A 24,960-nucleotide genomic window follows, 5' to 3' on the forward strand; every position below is an offset into this window, starting at 1 on the left:
GGCAAGGGGGCATGGCCACGCCTCACGCGATTAAGCCACGGCCAATATTACTGGGGCCCGCCACGGCTCTTGGCGGGCCTGACTATTGGTACACAGTGACATGACTATTGGTACACAGCCATATAGGTACACAGTGACATGACTATTGGTACACAGAGATATGACTATTGGTACATAGCTATATTGGTAGACAGTGACATTACTATTGGTACATAGTCATATTGGAACACAGTGACATGACTATTGGTACATAGTCATATTGGAACAGAGTGACATGACTATTGGTACATAGTCATATTGGAACACAGTTACATGACTGTTGTTACACAGTGACATGGCTATTGGTACACAGAAACATGACTATTGGTACACAGCCATATTGGTACTTGGCAACATGACTATTGGTACAGAGTAAAAACATAGTGACGTGACTATTGGTACACTGTCATATTGGTATTGATACACAGTGACATGATTATTGGTACACAGTGACATGACTATTGGTACACAGTGACATGACCATTGGTGCAGAGTGAAATGACTATTGATATACAGTGATATGACTACTGGTACACGTTGACATGATTATAGGTACACAGTGTCATGACTATTGGTACACAGTGACATGACCATTGGTGGACAGTGACATGAAAATTGGTGCACAGTGACAATACCATTGGTGCACAGTGACATGACTATTGGTGCACAGTGACATGACTATTGGTACACAGTGATATGACTACTGGTACACAGTGACATTACTATTGGTACACAGTCATATCGGTACACAGTGACATGACTATTGGTACACAGTGATATGACTACTGGTACACAGTGACATTACTATAGGTACATAGTCATATTGGTACACAGTGACATTACTATTGGTACACAGTCATATTGGTACACAGTGACATGACTATTGGTACACAGTGATATGACTATTGGTACACAGTGACATGACTATTGGCACACAGTCATATTGGTACACAGTGACATGGCTATTGGTACACAGTGACATGACTTTTGGTACACAGTGACATAACTATTGGTGCACAGTGACATTACTATTGGTTCACATTGACATGACTATTGGTATACAGTGATATGACTACTGGTACATGGTGATATGACCATTGGTACACAGGGACATGACTATTTGTACACAATGACATGACTATTGGTACACAGTGACAACACAGTGACATGACTTTTGTACACAGTCATGTTGGTACACAGTGACATGACTATTGGTACACAGTGACAGGACTTTTGGTACACGGCAGGACTTTTGGTACACGGTGACATGATTATTGGTACACAGTGACAAGACTATTGGTACAAACTGACATTACTATTGGGACAAAGTCATATTGGTTCACAGTGACATGAAAATTGGTACATTGTGACATGATTATTGGTACACAGTGACATGACCATTGGTACACAGTGACACGACTATTGGTACACAGTGACATGACTTTTATTACACAGTGACACGACTATTGGGACACAGAGACATGACTATTGGTACATAGTTTTATTGGTACGCAGTGACATGACTATTGGTACACAGTGTCTTGACTATTGGCAGGGGCGCTGAGAGGGGGTGGGAGCGGGTACAGATTACCCGGGCCCCGGCTTCCTGAGGGGCCCGGCGGGGGCCCGGGTCCGGCGCAGCTCCCCCCCTCACAGCAGCCCAGCACACAGCGTGTGCAGAGCTGCAGTTGGAGACTGCTCGTGGCTGCTGAGCAGCAGCCACAGCAGTCTCCCATGCCTGTGCGGGGGAGCGATCACACTGATCACGCCCCCCCTGGCTTTGCGCCGGGCTGAGGAGGCTCAGAGCGCCCCCCCTCCCCAGTTTCTCGGCAAGGGAGCATGGCCACGCCTCACGCGATTAGGCCACGGCCAATATTACTGGGGCCGCCACGGCTCTTGGCGGGCCTGATTATTGGTACACAGTAACATGACTATTGGTACACAGCCATATTGGTAGACAGTGACATTACTATTGGTACATAGTCATATTGGAAAACAGTGACATGGCTATTGGTACACAGAAACATGACTATTGGTACACAGCCATATTGGTACATGGCAACATGACTATTGGTACATAATGACATGACTATTGGTACACAGTGAAAACACAGTGACGTGACTATTGGTACACTGTCATATTGGTATTGATACACAGTGACATGATTATTGGTACACAGTGACATGACTATTGGTACACAGTGACATGACCATTGGTGCACAGTGACATGACTATTGGTACACACTGACATGACTATTGATATACAGTGATATGACTACTGGTACACAGTGACATGACTATTGGTACACAGTGACATTACTATTGGTACACAGTCATATTGGTATCCAGTGACATGACTTTTGGTACACGTTGACATGATTATAGGTACACAGTGTCATGACTATTGGTACACAGTGACATGACCATTGGTGGACAGTGACATGAAAATTGGTGCACAGTGATATGACCATTGGTGCACAGTGACATGACTACTGGTACACAGTGACATGACTATTGGTACACAGTGATATGACTACTGGTACACAGTGACATTACTATTGGTACACAGTCATATTGGTACACAGTGACATGACTATTGGTACACAGTGATATGACTACTGGTACAGAGTGACATTACTATTGGTACATAGTCATATTGGTACACAGTGTCATTACTATTGGTATACAGTCATATTGGTACACAGTGACATGACTATTGGTACACAGTGATATGACTATTGGTACACAGTGATATGACTATTGGTACACAGTGACATGACTATTGGCACACAGTCATATTGGTATACAGTGACATGACTATTGGTACACAGTAACATGACTTTTGGTACACAGTGACATAACTATTGGTGCACAGTGACATTACTATTGGTTCACATTGACATGACTATTGGTATACAGTGATATGACTACTGGTACATGGTGACATGATTATTGGTACACAGTGACATGACTATTGGTACATGGCGACATGACCATTGGTACACAGGGACATGACTCTTGGTACACAGTGACAACACAGTGACATGACTATTGTACACAGTCATATTGGCACACAGTGACATGACTATTGGTACACAGTCATATTGGTACACAGTGACATGACTATTGGTACACAGTCATATTGGTACACAGTGACAGGACTTTTGGTACACGGTGACATGATTATTGGTACACAGTGACAAGACTAATGGTACAAAGTGACATTACTATTGGGACAAAGTCATATTGGTTCACAGTGACATGACTATTGGTACATAGTCATATTGGTACAAAGTTACATGACTATTGGTACACAGTGACTTGACTATTGGCAGGGGTGCTGAGAGGGGGTGGGAGCGGGTACAGATTACCCGGGCCCGGGCTTCCAGAGGGGCCCGGCGGGGGCCCTGGTCCGGCGCCGCTCCCCCCCTCACAGCAGCCCAGCACACAGCGTGTGGTGAGCTGCAGTTGGAGACTGCTCGTGGCTGCTGAGCAGCAGCCACAGCAGTCTCCCATGCCTGTGCGGGGGAGCGATCACACTGATCACGCCCCCCTGGCTTTGCGCCGGGCTGAGGGGGCTCAGAGCGCCCCCCCTCCCCAGTTTCTCGGCAAGGGGGCATGGCCACGCCTCACGCGATTAGGCCACGGCCAATATTACTGGGGCCCGCCACGGCTCTTGGCGGGCCTGACTATTGGTACACAGTGACGTGACTATTGGTACACAGAGACATAACTAATGGTACACAGCCATATTGGTACACAGTGACGTGACTATTGGTACACAGTCATATTGGTACACAGTGACATGACTATTGGTACATAGCTATATTGGTAGACAGTGACATTACTATTGGTACATAGTCATATTGGAACTGAGTGACATGGCTATTGGTACACAGTCATATTGGTACACAGTGACATGGCTATTGGTACACAGAAACATGACTATTGGTACACAGTCATATTGGTACACAGTGACATGGCTATTGGTACACAGAAACATGACTATTGGTACACAGCCATATTGGTACATGGCAACTTGACTATTGGTACATAATGACATGACTATTGGTACACAGTGACAACACAGTGACGTGACTATTGGTACACTGTCATATTGGTATTGATACACAGTGACATGATTATTGGTACACAGTGACATGACTATTGGTACACAGTGACATGACCATTGGTGCATAGTGACATGACTATTGGTACACACTGACATGACTATTGGTATACAGTGATATGACTACTGGTACACAGTGACATGACTATTGGTACACAGTGACATTACTATTGGTACACAGTCATATTGGTATCCAGTGACTTGACTTTTGGTACATGTTGACATGATTATAGGTACACAGTGTCATGACTATTGGTACACAGTGACATGACCATTGGTGGACAGTGACATGAAAATTGGTGCACAGTGACATGACCATTGGTGCACAGTGACATGACTATTGGTGCACAGTGATATGACTACTGGTACACAGTGACATTACTATTGGTACACAGTCATATTGGTACACAGTGACATGACTATTGGTACACAGCGATATGACTACTGGTACACAGTGACATTACTATTGGTACATAGTCATATTGGTACACAGTGACATTACTATTGGTACACAGTCATATTGGTACACAGTGACATGACTATTGGTACACAGTATTATGACTATTGGTACACAGTGACATTCCTATTGGTACATAGTCATATTGGTACACAGTGACATGACTATTGGTACACAGTCATATTGGTAGACAGTTACATGACTATTGGTACACAGACATATTGGTACACAGTGACATGACTATTGGTACACAGTCATATTGGTACACAGTTATATGACTATTGGTACACAGACATATTGGTACACAGTGACATGACTATTGGTACACAGTCATATTGGTACAAACTACAAAGTGATATGTCTATTGGTACACAGTCATATTGGTACACAGTGACATGACTATTGGTACACAGTCATATTGGTAGAAAGTGACATGACTATTGGTACACAGTGACATTGCATAACCATATTCTATCAAATAATTCTGTGCCATTGGTAATAAGTTGCAAAGTTTAGCAGACGTGAGCACAGGATTTTCGTATAGGCTCTAGGGCTGATGCGGAGTCAAAAGTTTGCCCTTTTGTGATGTGCATCTTGCATGGTTTTGTTCTGCGTCTGCAACAGAAGCTAGAGTAGGCAGCTGAGGTGGAAGCAGGGGTGCCAAGGGGGAAGTGAGGAGACTCTTTATCCAGGCTCGTGATGGTTGGAGGGGCCTGGTAGGGGCCCACTTATGTCTCCCCCCCCATAATAGATAGATGCATATCGGATGGTAAGAGAGAAGAGAGAGATGACTTACACTCCAGTCCAGCACACACCCTGATTTGGCCATGCCCCCAGTACCCGGGCCCATCACTGCTCTTGGCGGCCCGTTTATAATGTAGGCAGTATTCAGAGAGGGTGCGTTGATGATATTGTGGGCTGAGCAGGTGGATGGGGCAGATAAGATCAGGGGCGCCGGGAGGGAGGGTGCGCCGCCCCCTCCCTCTTACTTATTAGCAGCCCAGCACACATTGCTGTGTGCTGGGCTGCAGTGGGAGACTGCTTGCTGCTGCTGGTGGACCCAAAGCTGAAGTAGGTTTTGACTTTTATGTGAAGTTTCTACTGAACCCACCATCCGTATTTTTGGACACAGGCCACATATTGAGTTGCATTCCTACTTATAGGGCTGGTTCTATAGACCAGGAAGTGGATGCAAATATTGGAGCAAAAGTGTTTCACATGTCTTACTTCATATAGAATAAATTATTTACCTATTTCAAAATGTTAACTTTTAGCTCAGTTAGGACCCTATTTATCAATATTATAGGTTGAGTCTCCCATATCCAAAAATAATATGAAATACAGAATTTTTTCAGCATGACTTAGATAGTGAAACCGTTGCTTTTTGATGGTTCAGTGTACACAAACTTTGTTTAAGGCACAAAATTAGCAAAAATATTGTATAAAATTACCTTCAGGCTGTGGACCTGATTCAGACCCGTTCGCTAGATGCGGCCGCTTGCTCCCAGCGTATGGAAATTCGGCTAAGTGACGTCAAGGCAGCCGCTCGCAAGGCAAGTCATAAGCACGCCCACTATGTCTGGGCGAGTGATCACTTTATATTTGTAGATGCCCACCAGCCTGTCTTAAGACTCCCACTTGCGTACATTATCTCCCGGAAGTGTATGAAACATTGGTACATCGATCACCATCGGAAGCGATCGCAGCACTTGAGGTTGACTATACACTGCCGCAAGCACTGCGAGTACTTCAGTATCTAAATCAACCAAATGACGTGTCCTATGACGCTGCCTGTTAATTTTGCACACCTCTGCGGCCGCAGCTCCACTCCCCCCATTTCTAGTGGCCTGCCCCTGTTACCACCCACAAACGGCTTGACCTGTCACTCATTCTGCTGGGCTGTCTAAGCTTGGCTAGCGAGAGTTTCCCCATCTTCGTACCAGTTCGTGCACGCGTAATACGAAGAGTACGCATGCGCAGATTGAAAAACATCGGCCGCGTACGAGCGCGCGGCAGCTTGTGAAAGCATCTGAATCAGGCCCCGTGTATATAAGGTGTATATGAAACATAATTGAACTTCATGTATATACACAAACTTTGTTTGAGCCACAAAATTATTGAAAATATTGTATAAAATTACCTACAGGCTGTGTGTATAAGGTGTGTGTATATAAAACATAAATGCATTCTGTGTTTAGATTTGGGTCCCATTCCCAAGATATCTCATTAAGGTATACAAATGTTCCAAAATACGTAATATTCCAATATCCAAAATACCCCTGGTCCCAAGCATTTTATATATGGGAGGCTCAACCTGTATTTAAAAAATAAATGTGAAAAAAGGTGTTTTCGCGCCCTTTTCACATTGTTTTAGTATCACATTAATGTATTAAAGGGCTTATTGGAGCAGTTTTCATGAAAAAATGCTCCAAGCCCTTTGCATATTTTTAGTAAACAGATCTCATTTCTCATACTTGCAATGGAAACTACTAAGGGGTAAATTTACCAAGCTGAGAGTTTGGGAGAGTTAGCAATCTCTGGAGAGTTTGGGCATTTTTTCCCACTCTCAAATTTACTAATGTCAAACTCGGGAGAGAGATCTCCTTTGCTACGGGAAAATACAGGAGAGTTAGCAAACTCTCTTCAATTCACTATCGGCAAAACTTGAGAACCTTTTCACTGGTGAAGATAGAATTCTGGAATTTACCAAGCAGAGAGTTTCGAAACTCTCATGAGATGGGCAAACTCTCCTGCAAAAACGCGTGCAAAAAATACAACTGCCTGTGATCTGAGAGTTTAGCAGAAACATACACAGATCGCTGTGATCCATGTATGTTTCTGCCTGTAAATACAGAAAATAAATTTAAATATCAGAAAAAAATAACATGGGGTCCCCCCCCTAAAGCTTAACCAGCCCCAGGCTTGCCAGCCTGTCCTGGTTTCTAAGATTACGGGGGAACCATACACATTTTGTTCCCCGTAATCTTAGAAACCAGGACAGGCTGGCAAGCCTGGGGCTGGTTAAGCTTTAGGGGGGGGGCCCTATGTCATTTTTTTTAACCACTTTTAACCCGTTTTTTTAACAGGTACAACACAAGCAGCTTACACGTATCTCACTGATATGTGCAGGCTGCTTGCTCGGGAGAGTTTTGCAGAGAGAAGACGCTGCAATCTCGAGTGAGTCATCTCCTGCAAAACCTGCTACTCGGCAGAGAAATCTTGTTCTGCTTCACCATCGGACATCTCACTCTCAGCTAAACTCCCTTCTTTGTAAATTTGAGAGTCTCAGGAGCTTCAAATCACCCGAGTTTAGGTGAAGCTAATCGAGTTGAAAAAAAAGCAAACTCTCCCAGACTCGATTCTTAGTAAATTTACCCCTAAATGTGATCTGTTCAGAATTAATAAAAATTAAATACAGTGAGATATGTGCGGAGGGCATTCGCAGGGACAGGGGGCTTTATCACAAGCTCTGTCCCTGCAAGTGATAATTGATACATCCCTGTGATAATTCCTACATTTTCAATACGAATGTGGATTGTAGTAAATAGAGGTCTTAGAGATGAATCATTTCCATGTATTTAAGTTGTGCAGATACAGTAGGATGTAGTAGGAGTTATATTAAGGAAAGTAACTGGTTTGGGTGAGAAATGTAAGTTCAGGAGTGTCTGCCCTGCCAGAAGCTCATATATTGTAATCTGCCCTTGGATGTCTCCATCTCTTTCCATAGGTATGTAATCATGGTGATGCACCTCCTTTATTATAGTCACATACTGTACTTACATTGCATACATCCTTTCCTCCACGTTTTTCACTGGTACACATCATATTCTTTGTAACTTGTAGTGACCACAGAGATTTTATCTTGGCTTTACATGTCTCTCTGTCTAGGACTGCAAGAATGACTTCCATCAGCTTGTCGGGAACACTGACTTCCATCAGCTTGTTGGAAACACTGACTTCCATCAGCTTGTCGGGATTCTGGACACCGATGTTTTTGGTTCTACCCCATCCTGCAGCCTCACAAACGGTCCCTCCTTTGACATCAGTGAAAGTTGTGGGTAATGCCAGGGGTTTGACAGCTTTGTTTAGCTGTGCTTTGCGAGAAAGCTGTAAAATAATAATAATAATAATAATAATAATAATCACGATAACAATAAAATTATAATTATCATCTTCAAATCTGTTACGAAAAACAGGAAAATATTTTCAACAAGTTTAAACAAAGCACTATTTGTGTTATTATTATCTTACATTTTTAAGGTGCCACAAAGTGCCCTTAGCACTGTACAAGCAATATATATACTAACAGTGTAACTTGACCAATCATAAGTATAATACAGTGTAAATTGACATATGATTGGAAGAGGGGAGATGCAGAAGGGGCTAGTGGGGTATGTGCCCCAGTGCTAGACATGGAGGCGCCAGTCGGTGCCTGACAAAGGGAAGGGGTGAGGTAGCACTGGCATGTGTGCATAAGAGAATGCATTGCTACTGTCTGCTGCACTAGTACACACAATGCAGCTCTCACACACTATGACTGACTCCTATGAGACAAAGCACCTTGGGCCCACAGAACATGTTCTGAGCTCTATTGAAAGAGATGATCAGCAGCCTCATGGAAATGATCTCATCAGAGGTTGCCTGCTCTGCTGCAGATTGTCACCTACAGAACCCATGGACCTTTTGCCAGCCCTGCAGCCTATGAAAAACCTAAATTTTGAATGGTATTATCTTGATACAGGAGGAGGCTGGGGATGTCTGATGGCATGTGGAGGACATCTGGTGGCAAGTGGAGGACATCTGGTGGGATTATGAGGGAATCTGATGAAAAGTGAAGGGAATCTGATGGCATGTAGGTGAAGGCTTGCATGTGTGTGCGGGGTCTGATTTCTTGTGGAAGGGGTATGACTTTATGTAGAAACAGGTTGGTGGTATATGGGAGTAATCTGATGGCATGTGGAGTATGTTTGATGGCATGTATGAATGACTGATGGCATGTACGTGACATGTAGGGAGGTGTTAGTGGCATGTGGTTAGGTCTGATGGACACTCGCCATATGGTGTATTGAGGTTAGGTGTATGAGGACTAGGGGTGAGCGGGTTCGGATTTCTGAAATCCGAACCCCCCCGAGCCCCCCCGATCCGAGTCCGATCCGAGTCAGGCTCGACTTTTCCCGCCTGACTCGGATTCTGAAATCGAGGCAAAACGTCATCTTCCCGCCTTCCGAGTCTCGCGGGTTTTGGATCCTATATAAGGTACCCACGTCGGCGCCATTTTCTCACTCGGCTGTGGACAGTGAAGAGGGAGGGTGGGAGTTAGGGCTGTGTAGTGTAGTGTAGTGTAGTGCTGCTGTTGTCCACTACTTCAAAGTCCATAGGGGCTGGCTGTGTTGTGCTGTGCTGCTGTTGTTAATAGGGGCTGTGTCCACTACTTCAAAGTCCATAGGGGCTGGCTGGACTGTGTTGTGCAGTCAGTTCTCCATAGGGGCTGTGTCCACTCCAAAGTCCTGTGCAGTGTCCCAGTCCTAAAGAGGTGCTGTAGTGTTGTCCAGGGGGTGCTCTGTCCATCAGGGGTGCTCCCCCCAAGTGCTAAAAATATAATATATTTTCTGTGTTTGTGAATTGTGTGCGCAGTAGCCGCACGTGCATCAACAAAGTAGTGCCAAGCGTGCGCCTGTGTCATAAGTAAAGGGCCGGCTGGCTTGACCGTTAAGGGTGCTGTAACCCCCGAAAGTACACTCCAGTCCAAACCAAAAAAAAATTATTTTCTGTGTTTGTGAATTGTGTGCGCAGTAGCCGCACGTGCATCAACAAAGTAGTGCCAAGCGTGCGCCTGTGTCATAAGTAAAGGGCCGGCTGGCTTGACCGTTAAGGGTGCTGTAACCCCCGAAAGTACACTCCAGTCCAAACCCAAAAAAAAATTATTTTCTGTGTTTGTGAATTGTGTGCGCAGTAGCCGCACGTGCATCAACAAAGTAGTGCCAAGCGTGCGCCTGTGTCATAAGTAAAGGGCCGGCTGGCTTGACCGTTAAGGGTGCTGTAACCCCCGAAAGTACACTCCAGTCCAAACCAAAAAAAAAATTATTTTCTGTGTTTGTGAATTGTGTGCGCAGTAGCCGCACGTGCATCAACAAAGTAGTGCCAAGCGTGCACCTGTGTCATAAGTAAAGGGCCGGCTGGCTTGACCGTTAAGGGTGCTGTAACCCCCGAAAGTACACTCCAGTCCAAACCAAAAAAAAAATTATTTTCTGTGTTTGTGAATTGTGTGCGCAGTAGCCGCACGTGCATCAACAAAGTAGTGCCAAGCGTGCGCCTGTGTCATAAGTAAAGGGCCGGCTGGCTTGACCGTTAAAGGGTGCTGTAACCCCCAAAGTACACTCCAGTCCAAACCAAAAAAAAAATTATTTTCTGTGTTTGTGAATTGTGTGCGCAGTAGCCGCACGTGCATCAACAAAGTAGTGCCAAGCGTGCGCCTGTGTCATAAGTAAAGGGCCGGCTGGCTTGACCGTTAAAGGGTGCTGTAACCCCCGAAAGTACACTCCAGTCCAAACCAAAAAAAAATTATTTTCTGTGTTTGTGAATTGTGTGCGCAGTAGCCGCACGTGCATCAACAAAGTAGTGCCAAGCGTGCGCCTGTGTCATAAGTAAAGGGCCGGCTGGCTTGACCGTTAAGGGTGCTGTAACCCCCGAAAGTACACTCCAGTCCAAACCAAAAAAAAAATTATTTTCTGTGTTTGTGAATTGTGTGCGCAGTAGCCGCACGTGCATCAACAAAGTAGTGCCAAGCGTGCGCCTGTGTCATAAGTAAAGGGCCGGCTGGCTTGACCGTTAAAGGGTGCTGTAACCCCCGAAAGTACACTCCAGTCCAAACCAAAAAAAAAATATTTTCTGTGTTTGTGAATTGTGTGCGCAGTAGCCGCACGTGCATCAACAAAGTAGTGCCAAGCGTGCGCCTGTGTCATAAGTAAAGGGCCGGCTGGCTTGACCGTTAAGGGTGCTGTAACCCCCGAAAGTACACTCCAGTCCAAACCAAAAAAAAAATTATTTTCTGTGTTTGTGAATTGTGTGCGCAGTAGCCGCACGTGCATCAACAAAGTAGTGCCAAGCGTGCGCCTGTGTCATAAGTAAAGGGCCGGCTGGCTTGACCGTTAAAGGGTGCTGTAACCCCCGAAAGTACACTCCAGTCCAAACCAAAAAAAAATTATTTTCTGTGTTTGTGAATTGTGTGCGCAGTAGCCGCACGTGCATCAACAAAGTAGTGCCAAGCGTGCGCCTGTGTCATAAGTAAAGGGCCGGCTGGCTTGACCGTTAAAGGGTGCTGTAACCCACAAAGTACACTCCAGTCCAAACCCAAAAAAAAATTATTTTCTGTGTTTAGCCGCACGTATATATCAAATCGATATAACATAAATGGAGGACCAAACTTTCTCCGATAAAAATAAAATGGAGAAAGATCAAGAACCACTTCCTCCTAGTGCTGAAGCTGCTGCCACTAGTCATGACATAGACGATAACATGCCATCAACGTCGTCTGCCAAGGCCGATGCCCAATGTCATAGTAGAGGGCACATACAATCCCAAATGGCAAAGTTCAGGAAAATGACCTTGAAAAAGACATTTAAATCAGCTGAAGAGAAACGTAAACTTGCCAATATGCCATTTACGACACGGAGTGGCAAGGAACGGCTAAGGTCGATCCCTAGTATGTTCATGACTAGTGGTTCAGCTTCACATGACGATGGAAGCCCTCCTCCCACAAAAAAAATCAAAAGAGTTAAGCTGGCAAAAGCACAGCGAAGAACTGTGCTTTCTAAGAAGATATCACAAATCCCCAAGGAGAGTCCAAGTGTGGTGGTGGTTGCGATGCCTGACCTTCCCAGCACTGGACGGGAAGAGGTGGCTCTTTCCACCATTTGCACGCCCCCTGCAAGTGCTGAAAGGAGCACCCACAGTCCACTTGCTGATATGCAAATTGAAGATGTCACTGTTGAAGTACAACAGGATGAGGATACTGGTGTAGCTGGCGCTGAGGAGGAAGTTGGCGAGGAGGATTCTGATGGTGATGTGGTTTGTTTAAATCAGGCTCCGGGGGAGACAGTTGTTGTCCGTGGGATGAAAAAGCCCATCACGGTCATGCCTGGGCAGAAGACCAAACATTCCACCTCTTTGGTCTGGCAATATTTCTATCCAAATCCGGACAACAACTGTCTTGCCATATGTACCATATGTAAAGGTGAAATAAGTAGGGGTAGGGACGTCAACCACCTAGGAACATCCTCCCTTATACGGCACCTGCAGCGCGTTCATAAAAAGTTACTGTCAAGTTCAGAAACTTTGGCTAAGACCGTAAGCAGTCCAGGGACACCTAAATCCCGTTGTCCTGTTGTATCCAAGCGCCTGCAAACCACACCGTCAACTCCCTCCTCGTCAATTTCCTCCTTAGTTAGGATCGGAAGTAGTCCTGCAGGCCATGTCACTGGCATGACTGACTCTCCTATCCGGGATTCCTCCGGAGGATCCTGCATTGCTACGCCTACTGCTGCCGCTGCTGCTGTTGCTGCTGCTGGGAGTCGTTCATCATCCCAGAGAGGAAGTAGGAACACCACTACTTTTACTAAACAATTGACCCTCCAACAGTCCTTAGCGAGGAGGATGAAGTACGACAGCAGTCATCCTGAAGCAAAACGTATAACTGAGGCCTTGACTGCTATGTTGGTGTTAGACGTGCGTCCGGTATCCGCCATTAGTGCAGTGGGATTTAGACAATTGATGGAGGTAGTGTGTCCCCGGTTCCAAATCCCGTCTAGATTCCACTTCACTAGGCAGGCGATACCGAGACTGTACAGAAACGTCAGAAAAAGTGTCCTCAGTGTCCTGAAAAATGCCGTTGTACACAATGTCCACTTAACCACGGACATGTGGACAAGTGGAACAGGGCAGACTAAGGACTATATGACTGTGACAGCCCACTGGGTAGATGTATCACCTTACGCAGCAACAGCAGCAGCGTCACCAGTAGCAGCATCTCAGAAATGCCAGCTCGTTACAAGGCAGGCTACGCTGTGTATCACCGGTTTCAGTAAGAGGCACACCGCCGACAACCTCTTAGAGAAACTGAGGGAAATCATCGCCCAGTGGCTTACCCCACTTAGACTCTCCTGGGGATTTGTGATATCTGACAACGCCACCAATATTGTGCGGGCATTACATCTGGGCAAATTCCAGCACGTCCCATGTTTTGCTCACACAATAAACTTGGTGGTGCAGAATTTTCTGAAAAGCGACAGGGGCGTGCAGGAGACGCTTTGGGTGGCCCGAAAAATTTCTGGCCACTTTCGCCATTCAGCGACTGCGTGCCGAAGACTGGAGCGCCAGCAAACACTCTTGAACCTGCCCCGCCATCACCTGAAGCAAGAGGTTGTGACGCGGTGGAACTCAACCCTCTATATGCTTCAGAGGATGGAGGAGCAGCAAAAGGCCATACAAGCCTATACATCCACCTATGACATAGGCAAAGGAGGGGGTATGCACCTGACTCAAGCGCAGTGGAGAATGATTTCCGTGTTGTGCAAGGTTCTCCAGCCCTTCGAACTTGCCACACGTGAAGTCAGTTCAGACACTGCCAGCTTGAGTCAGGTCATTCCCCTCATCAGGCTTTTGCAGAAGCAGCTGGAGAAAGTGAAGGAGGAGCTAAGACGGAGCGATTCCGCTCGGCATGTGGGACTTGTGGATGAAGCCCTTCATTCGCTTTGCCAGGATTCCAGGGTGGTCAATCTGTTGAAATCAGACCACTACGTTTTGGCCACCGTGCTCGATCCTAGGTTTAAAGCCTATGTGGTGTCTCTCTTTCCGGCCGACACAAGCCTGCAGAGGTGCAAAGACCTGCTGGTGAACACACTGTCAGCTGAAGCGGAACGTGACACGTCAACGGCTCCTTCTTCATTTTCTCCTGCAACTGGGGCTGCCAGGAAAAAACTTAGGTATCCTAAGCAACCCGCTGGCGGTGATGCAGGGCAGGCAGGACCAAGTTTGGACATCTGGTCCGGACTGAAGGACCTGGCAACAATTTCTGACATGTCTACTGTCACTGCATATGATACTGTCACCATTGACAGAATGGTGGAGGATTACATCGGTGACAGCATCCAAGTAGGCATGGCAGACAGTCCATACCTGTACTGGCAGGAAAAAGAGGCAATTTGGAGGCCCCTGTACAAACTGGCTCTATTTTACCTGAGTTGCCCCCCCTCCAGTGTGTACTCCGAAAGAGTGTTTAGTGCAGCCGGGAACCTTGTCAGCGAAAGGCGTAGGAGGTTGCTTCCACAGAATGTGGAGAAGATGATGTTCATCAAAATGAATTATCAGCTCTTCCAGGGAGACCAGCCTCCAGAAGGTACAGAGGGACCTGTGGTGGTGGATTCAAGTGGGGACGAGTTAATACTTTGTGAGGATGAGGATGTACACACTGAAGAGGGTGAGGAATCGGTGGATGAGGAGGATGAGGATGACATCTTGCCTCCATAGAGCCAGTTTGTGCAGGGACACATTAATTGCCAGCTTGTTTTGTGGGGGCCCAAACGAACCAATCATTTCAGCCACAGTTGTGTAGCAGACCCTGGCGCTGAAATGATTGGTTTGTTAAAGTGTGCATGTCCTGTTTATACAACATAAGGGTGGGTGGGAGGGCCCAAGGACAATTCCATCTTGCACCTCTTTTTTTTCTTTGCATTATGTACAGTTTGGGGCCTAGTTTTTCAAACTGCCATCCTGTCTGCCACTGCAGTTTCACGCCTAGATGGGTCACGTGTTTGTGCCGCCCACTCGTGTCGCTTAGCATAGTCATCCAGCTACCTCGGTGCAACGTTTTGGACATAAAAACACTATTGTGAGGTGTGAGGTGTTCAGAATAGACTGGAAATGAGTGGAAATTAAGGTTATTGAGGTTAATAATAGCATAGGAGCAGAAAAACCTACAAATTCTGTGATTTTAGCTGTTTTTATGCTTTTTTTAAAAAAAATACAGATCCAAAACACAAAACCCAGAACCCAAAACACGGAAGGGTGGTTTTGGCAAAACCAATCCAGATCCAAAACACGAAGAAAGATCCAGATCCAAAACCAAAACACAAAACACGAAAAGTGGCCGGTGCACACCCCTAATGAGGACACATCTGTATTTCGGTAACTAGGAAGGAAGGAGGCATAGGAAAGGATACAACAATATCCTTATTACATATCACAAGTAACATATAAATCAACAATAATTATCACACCCTAATGGAACGAGTAGCCTGGTAGGTTTCAGAAATTCGAAACTATAACAACAACTTAACTCTACACCAGGAGCACTAATCGCTAACAACCATCAACAATAGCATAGTCCTTATAGTAAAGATGTCAAATTCAATTGCAAGTCATTGGTAATATTCCCACAAGGTTGTAAAGCAATTTGTTAGAGCCCAATAGAATAGCTAAGTAGATATTACGATGTCTGGTTAGGGATTCGGTCAACATCCCAACAGTCGGATGCAAGCGCTTAGAATGCCGGTGCCAGAATCTTGACAACCATCATCCTGATGGTAAGGAGCTGGGTTAGAAGGAGGGTTACTGTTAGGCACTAGGGGGAGGGTTAGGGTTAGGCACTAAGGACCTCATTCAGAGGCGATCGCAAAGAAGCGATCGCTCTCTCTGAATGAGGGCGGCCGCTTCTGGGTTTTTGGTGCGGCCTCCTGGTCGCAAGCTAGGCTGTGGGTTACCACCCACAGCTTAGCTAGCGACCAGGGTGATGGTTGCGATGGTGATCACCATCACGACCATCGGGGCTTGCGACCAGACCCTAAGGTTGGGTCTGGGCACTCGCAAGCCCCAGGGAGCTTTCTGCTCTGATCGAGCAGGAAGCTCCCCACTGACATCACTGATGATGTCAATGCGGCCGCCCACAAAACGGTAGGCTTTCCTTAAGGAACGCCTCCGTTTTGGAAACCACCTCCCGGCCCGCCTACAAAAAGGGGCGAACTGTCGATCAACATCGACAGCCGCCCCCCCTTTTGTAGCGAGCTCCGGAGCGAGAGAGTTTCTCTCTAGCTCTGGGGCTTGCGCACGCGCAGTGCGGCCGCTGCGCGTGCGCAGGGCCACCCATCGACCCGGTTGTGAGCACATTGGTGCTTGCGACCGGGTCTAAATGACCCCCTAAGTGTGTAAGTGTCGATATTTGAAATCTGTCATGCTGCCAACATCGGGATTCTGACCGCCAGGATCCCGAGCACCAGCATCCCTTACCCAACCCTCCGGTTACTGGGGGAGATGTATTATAGCGGGACTTATCGTGTTGTTATAACACTTTCTGCTATGTCTCTTTACCGAGATGAAGCAGGAAGCCCTAATGATGAGATGTATTACCATCTCTTCGGTCGGACAAGGGGATTGATAACTCCCCCCTCTGGCGATCCCTGCTAGAGACCACAGTGCATCAGCCTAGTGCTGATGCGCTGTGTCTCAGTCCCAGCTAGCTCCCCTCAGCATGCGTGGGATCTTGCAAACATCGCAAGATCTCACGTGCAACCTTGGAGCCGGCAGCCTGTCCCTATGCCGACAGTGGCACTCTGCCAATCATACATGTGCGCTGATGCCACTTCGGCGGTTCATACATCTCCCCCACTATGTCTTGCTGTTTCCAGAGGCTCGGCAAACCCAACTTGACTGGAATCTAGGACCCAAATGTCTTGAACCCAGTTCACGAGGTTACTCCAGATACAATTGTATGTAGAATAGCAATGATGAGTCCTTGCTATATTCACATGGGTCAGATGGGCCTGCAACCTCAAATTCAACCTTGTAAGGATCAATTCATGTACAGCCCATCCTAGTTGTTGGATGAATCTTTTATAGGCTCCCTTACACAGATACCCTTAAATATTTTCACACACATATTGGCAGGAGGTAAAGCAGTGGTGTGACAGTGCTACCAATTAAATATAACATGTACCTATTTGATTTTAAACATCCTTATAAATTCAGTCCACAATAGGTGCATAGTGCTGATCTTTCCACTTGATGGTGCCACAACACAGGAAGTTTAACCTTTTCTGTGCTGTAGTGGCCCTCATAGCCACATGGTTCAGGTACATGTCCACAAACTACCCTGTTCATGTAGGCCACCAGCAGGCCATGTCCCCATGAGTTGGCTTTTGATCCTACAGAATCTTATAGCTACTGGAAGTTACCCTGCCAAGATATTCCATCTGCACTCAGGGTTCTGTCTCTGGTTGCCTCTACCTTCAGTAGTCCAGGTCTAACCCTGCCTCCCCACACTATGCAACACTTATTGAATATCTGTGACTGGGTGGGTTTACTCTTCCCCCTGGGTATTCTCAGAGCACCAGCCTCTGGGTTCCATGTGACATAATTAACCCAGGTGAGGATGCGTCTTTTCTCCAAACAACAGGGCACAGGCAGGGGACCTACTATGTCCACAGCCACTTGTTGCAAAAGTTCCCCAAGTACTGGCAAGGATCTGAGGGGATCACAAGTACTGGAGCACCCAAGCTGCTGACATAGGACACAACAAATAAGTCAAGGTCAGGGTGGGCAGCAGACAAAGAAATTTAATTTTCTGATCCCACATGCAGAGCGGCTCACCGGGGGAGGAAGGAAGGGGGGCTTATCCCATCAAACCCCCTGCTGATCTCTGCACTTGGAGTACAGAGATCAGCAACATTGCTCAAAGTGGATCTTCTGTACCCCTCTTTTGCACATAAATTTAACATTGCACATGCAATCCAGTATAGCATTTGTATGGATTCCTGGGGAGCAATATAGGCGGCGATGTCAGCAGTCACAGACCATTACATCACTGCTGGGGGACTGGAAGAGAAGGAGGTGATCCAAATATGTGCAGAACGGATCCCCTCTGAGAATGACGGGGGGCGGAGCAAGAGACACAGCCACTTAAGATGCAACCATATCAGTGAAAGCCCATCTGGGATGTGACCATGCCAGGTAAGAGGTTAAAGAGTCATAGAACACGTATAGTATATGGTATATCTGTTGGTGGTGCTCATTATAGTTAAATATGCAGTTGTAACTAACCACTGAAAGCAAAAGAAAAACTCCTTTGGGGGAACACTTTCTATATAGTTATTAGCTAAGCTATAACATGTATTAAATAACGGACAGACTAGATGGGCCAAATGGTTCTTACCTGCCATCAAATTCTGTTTCGATATAAAAATGTGTTATAAGTTGAAATCAAACACATTGTGCAGTTGGGGGTGGGACCACGATGATGCAATTCAGCGTGAATTGTGTCATTGGTTCTTCACGGACCAGCCACTTGTACAAGGGGGAAGCGGATGCTGGCTGGAGGGGGCGCAGGCGGATGGTGCTGGTCGGGAGACTTAGCCCACTCCTCCGGGGGGGGGGGGGGGGGAGCAGCACCTGATGTTCGTGAGGCTCCCGACAGTTCCAGGAGAGTAGGTAGGTATAGTCGATTTCGCACAGTTCACAATTGCGAAAATATGCTAATGTTTCCAAAGCTTATCAGAGCATAAGGACGTCCACTGCTACCTTCTCATATCCATTGGACATCACACAGCAGCGCAGACATTGGTAATATTAATGCAGATCTGACCTGTCTCAAACACAGCGTCTCTTCTGACATGCACAGGGGCGCCGAGGGGGGTGGGGGAGTGGGTACAACGTCTCTCCTCACACCTCCTTGAAGGGGCACCTGTGCCGAAATGCGTTGGAGACCCTCTCATCAAACCCGACACCGATCCAGGCTGACCTCCACTGAAGATCCTCATCCCCACCAGGGACCGCCAGTGCAGAAAGCTCACCCACCCGCTGGTCCGCACCACCGCTCACACTTCCAGTGACCGGTTCCACCCCGGACCAGCCTCTCCCCCAGCCCCAGCCCCCCCACCCCCCTCTCTGGCATGCTCAACAACTGGCTCCTGGCCAGGGTTGCCTCCACCGTTGATCCCCGTTTCCACGAGGGACCGTCAGTGCAGAGAGTACCCTGCACATCCGGCTGCAAGTCCGCACAGCCAGCATCGCCAGTGTCAAGCTCCATCCCGGTCACACCCTCCTTATCCACCCCTCCCCCCAGCCTTTTCCAATCAGTATCCCAGGCAGACCACCCCCCTTCCCAGGGGTGGTCCTAGCACACACGCCGCAACCCAGCCTCCCAGCGGCTAACCCATCCACACCTCTGGTTCTGCACCACCAGCGGCACGACCAAGAACCAACCTCAGCTGCACACTCCGGTCGCTGACCTCCTTAGACCAATCAGAACAGCCGTGCACCTGCAGCACACCAGCACACTGACCTGTCTCAAACACAGCATCTCTCCTGACACGCACAGGGGTGCCGAGGGGGAGGGGAGCAGGTACAACGTCTCTCCTGACACGCACAGGGGCGCTGGGGGGGGGGGGGCGGTTAAAAATTACCCGGGCTTACTGCAGGGGTCCGGCCTGGCATTGCTCCCCCTCCCTCTTGAGTCACACTGCACTAGGCTGCACTAGGAGACTGCTCGTGGCTGCTAAAGCACCAGCCGGAGCAGTCTCCTATGCTGATTGTGCCCCCATTGGCTGTGCGCTGAGCTGAGGGGCACACAGAGCCCCCATCCCCAGCACCGCTTTGCGAAGCTAAAAAAAATATAATTTATCTAAGAAAAAAATTGTCTAAGGGGGCGTGGCCATGCCTCCCACGATTAGGTCACGCCCCCTGCCATCTGGGCCAGGCACGGATCTCGTCAGCCCTGGATACGTAGAGATGGCTAATTTATGCACAACCATAAAAACGCTGTTTAAATGGTCAGACATTAATACAGTTAATACAGAGAATGATGTACTATGATGTCATATGGGAGATGTCCAATTGGTATACACAGGCCTCTGTTAGGGAATCGTTTGTAATGCCAGTGGCTGAATAGCCGCTGGATCAAATACAGACAGCGGAAGACCGACGGCTCGAAAAACCCGACTGGGGGTGGTAAGTACCCTAACCCTCCCCTCTAGCTGGCCTACCCCTAACCCTCCCTTAGTGGTGCCTAACCCTAACTTCCCCCCGTTGATGTCTAAACTGAACACCCCCTAACCATCCCCCTTCCCCTAGCCAAACCCGAACTCTCCCAGGGGGGTTCTCAACCCTGTCCCTAAATCTAACCCTCCCCCCGCGTCTAGAACCTAAGTCACCCGGCTTACCTTCGTTCGGTATGCCAGGTGTCAGGATTTCGTTGTGGAGCTAATGATAGGCGTCTGAATTTCGATGCCTATCTTTAGTCCCATGTCGGGCTTTTAGTGTCGGGGTTTCGGTGGCCAGGATAGCAGCTGCCGGTATCCTGACTACAGCCCTCGGTTAGACCCTCCTGATTTTAACTGTAACATCAGATGTGTCTCCACTGAGATAGAAAGATATTTACAAAGAAAGAAGAGGGTGAGAAACGCACAGGACTATATACTAACCTCTCCCAAATCCCTAGGGATTGGTAGAGGTGGAAAAAGATAAATATAAATTAAACCAACTATGTACACTTGTGCCACAAATGGAAACCCTTATATGTTGGTGGTGCTCCCCAGAGTCAGGCAAGGATCAATAAATTTGAGAGAAAAAGAAGACTCTTGTTTTGTGGGCACTTCTTAATTGTAATTATTTAAAGTATTAAAATATAATCTTTAATAATATACCTTTAAAACATGGTTGAACATACAACATGCAAACCTAAAATTTAAATACATATAAGAACGATCTCCTATATGAACTCAGTAACCTGCTGTGACAAATCAATAATTCGCAGCAGATATTAATACAAATCCCATCATGTGATTAGCGAATTAATTAAATCATTACAATCATTGCACATTGGAAACAATGTATTTATAGAAACACACAGTATCACAATGCACATACAATTGAGCCAGTCTATTCAATAATTATATCCGCAAGTCACTGCACTGTAAATAATTTGTCTGAATAGTGAAATGATAACCTGTCAACATCTAATACCAGCTCCCATTAACTTCCTGATGATCATTGGTTGAAAAGTTACCCAGCCAAGATATATCGCATATGTCTCCTCTCTGATCAGAATGCTTCAATCCAAAAATCAAACATATTGTTGCTGTGTACATTTGCACAATTTACATATATTGTTATTGCATGCATATGTCTACCAAAGAAGTATCCTATGCAATAGTGCATTGGTAATATAATATAATTAATGCAATGAATCCCTCATCTCAAACAAGGGCTTAATAGCCTCTAAAAGTTATACACAGACAGCAGAGAACTTTCCACTCCTTATGCATTCATAAAATAATTTAGTAAGTTAGATATTCAAATATTAATAAACAGATTAGATAGAGAAACTCAATATATCCAGTAGCTATAAAGTGGAGCAAATGTCATGCTTGGCACCTTCATTTTGATGTTTTTAGTAGAGAGCCAGACTTTGTTACCAGGCTTCAACAGGAGAATGGCCATACGTTTCCGGTCAGCAAACTTTTTGGAGTTGCAAGACTTTTTTATAAGGAGGCATGAACTTTTTTCCAAATTCCAGAATATGATTCAAGAAGTTTTGAAACCGCTGGAACTTCTAAAGAGGGTAGATCTTGGAACTCTGGTACCTTGGGATGTCTACCAAACATTGCGAAGAAAGGTGTAGACTTTGTAGAAGTATGGTATCAGAAGTTGTGGGCAAATTCCACCCAGGGTAGTAGATCCAGCCAATCATCTTGAGAAGACCACACAAACAACCTTATGAATGTTTCCAGTTCCTGATTCACCCGCTTGGTTTGCCCAAAAGATTGAGGGTGGTATGCAGAGGAGAACTGCAGCTTGATTCCACAAGAGTAACACAGTGCTCGCCAAAATCTAGCCACAAACTGCACACCCCTGTCGGACACAATTTCGGATGGTAGACCATGGAGATGAAAGATCCAAGCAATGGGATAAATAGAGCCATCTTGGAGAACCGGTCCACGACCACCCAAACAGTGTTACAACCTTTAGAGGCAGGCAGCTCAGTAATAAAATCCATGGAGACATGGGACCATGGCCTAGTAGGAATAAGTAGAGGTAGTAGAAGTTACAGCATTTTTCTTATACTGAGGACATTTGACACAAGAAGCGATAAACTCTTTTACATCTTTAGCCATAGATGGCCACCAGTAAGAGCGTTGTAATAGTTTGAGTTTTAAAGACACAGAAATGTCCAGAAAACAAAGAAGCATGGGCCCACGTAAGAAGCTGTTTCCGGAGTCAGAGACTACAGTCCAGAGATTACAAAGATTTTACCTGTAGGTTGAGTATCTAATTGGGTTTGAGCAAACAACATTGGATGAAGTATGGTTTGAGACTCAGCGATCTACATCTTCCCCGACAGACACAAATGCCCTTGACAGAGCATTTGCTTTTTTATTTAGCTTACCATGGCGAAACACAACTTTAAATTCAAAATGAGAAAAGACCATCTTGCTTGTCTGGGATTGAGCCTTTGGGCAGTTTTTAAATACAGAATATTTTTATGGTCTGAAATTATGGTAACAGGAAACTTAGCCCCCTTTAGACGATGCCTCCACTGCTCCCAAGCTAGTTTCATAGCTAAAAGCTCTTGTTCGACAATGATGTAATTTCTTTCCGCAGGAGAGAATCTTTGTGAGTAGAACCCACAAGGATGACTCCGGCCATCTGCGGCCACTTGAGACAATATTGCTCCTTTTCTGACAGAGGATGCGTCAACTTCCACCGTGAATGGTTTTTCTAAATCTGTCTGGTTAAGGATGGGTACAGACACAAAAGATTCCATGAGCATATCATGGCGGAAGGAGGCCAGAAAGCGGGATTAGCACCTTTTTTCGTGAAAGCCATAATGGGGGGCAGCAATAGTTGAAAAATTATGGATAAACCTTCTATAATAGTTAGAAAAACCTAAAAATCATTGAATTCCCTTCAAAGAATTTTGCTGTGGCCATTCCCTGATGGCGTTCAATTTTTCAGAATCCATTTGTAGGGATTCTCCGGAGATAATGTGACCCAGAAAAGGTACAGAAGATTTTTCGAAAATGCATTTAGAGAACTTTCCGTATAAATTATGTTTTCGGAACCGAAAGAGAACTTATTTGACATGCAGATGATGAGATTTAAGATCCTTAGAAAACATTAGAATGTCGTCAAGATATACAACAACAAAATGATAAAGAATGTCTCGAAAAATTTAGTTGACATACCATTGGAAGACTGCTGGGGTGTTGCACAACCCAAAGGGCATTACCAAGTACTCATAGTGCCCATCCCTGGTGTTAAAAGCAGCCTTCCACTCATCTCCTTCACATATACGAATGAGGTTGTATGCATCCCGAAGGTCAATAGTGGCTCCTTGCACCTTGTCGAATAATTCAGAAATGAGAGGTATAGGGTAGCGGTTTTTTATAGTAATGTCATTGAGACCTCTGTAATCAATACAGGGCTTAAGAACCCAGCCCCAGCCAGAGAACCAGATGGTCGAATAAACCCCTTTTCCAGATTTTCTTGGATATATTTAGACATAGCAGAGGTCTCAGGTACAGAGAGAGGGTAGATACGGCCTTGAGGAGGAGTCCATTTGCGATGGGGTGGTAACTTATCCGCTGCCTTCTCACAAAAGACATCTGTGAAATCATGGTATGGTTCAGGTAGTGGGACAGAAATGAAGTCAGATGAAGACTTCAACTTTTGTATACAACTTGGAATGGACCATACAGGAAGAACTTTAGGCATGTACTTGTTATGACAATTGGATCCCGATGCCAACACGTGCATATAGGTCCAGTCGAAAGTTGGATTATGGATTTTCAACCACGGTAAACCTAGAACTAAATCATGAGTGTAACTGGGTAGAACAAAGAACTCAATAATTTCCTGTAGAAGCGCACCAATGGAGAGAACAATAGGTACAGATTTGGAAGATATGATCCTGTTAGGAAGGTTTAGTCTAGGAGGGTTATGCTGTTACAGCCTTGGGGCAGGTGACCTTGGCTGACTGTGGCCTGTGGGCCGTGAGCAAGATGTGGCCTTTGGGCCGTGTAGCAGTCTTGAGGGCTGGAAAACTTGGCTGGTTGCGGCCTGAGGGCCATGAGCAAGATGCAGCCTTTGGGCCGTGTAGCAGCCTTGAGGGCTGGTATGCTTTGGCAGGTTGCAGCCTGTGGACCGTGAGCAAGATGCAGCCTTTGGGCCATGTAGCAGCCATGAGGGCTGGAAACCTTGGCTGGTTGAGCCTTTGGGCAGCTTTTAAATACAAAATATTTTTATGGTCTGAAATTATGGTAACTGGAAACTCAGCCCCCTGTAGATGAT

General features: G+C 46.2%; 1 protein-coding gene across 1 annotated transcript in view; it reads right to left on the reverse strand.

The window, feature by feature from the left end:
- LOC148527157 (granzyme A-like) overlaps positions 1-24,960 on the reverse strand; it is a 70,423-nt gene that overhangs the window by 13,307 nt on the left and 32,156 nt on the right. The window contains exon 4 of the mRNA XM_088469417.1: positions 8,407-8,733. Coding sequence (XP_088325543.1) covers positions 8,407-8,733 — 327 coding nt within the window. The remainder of the gene's footprint in view (positions 1-8,406; positions 8,734-24,960) is intronic.

This window comes from Taudactylus pleione, unplaced genomic scaffold, assembly GCF_031769625.1.
Source record: "Taudactylus pleione unplaced genomic scaffold, aTauple2 ptg000092l, whole genome shotgun sequence".
Classification (NCBI taxonomy): Eukaryota; Metazoa; Chordata; class Amphibia; order Anura; family Myobatrachidae; genus Taudactylus; species Taudactylus pleione.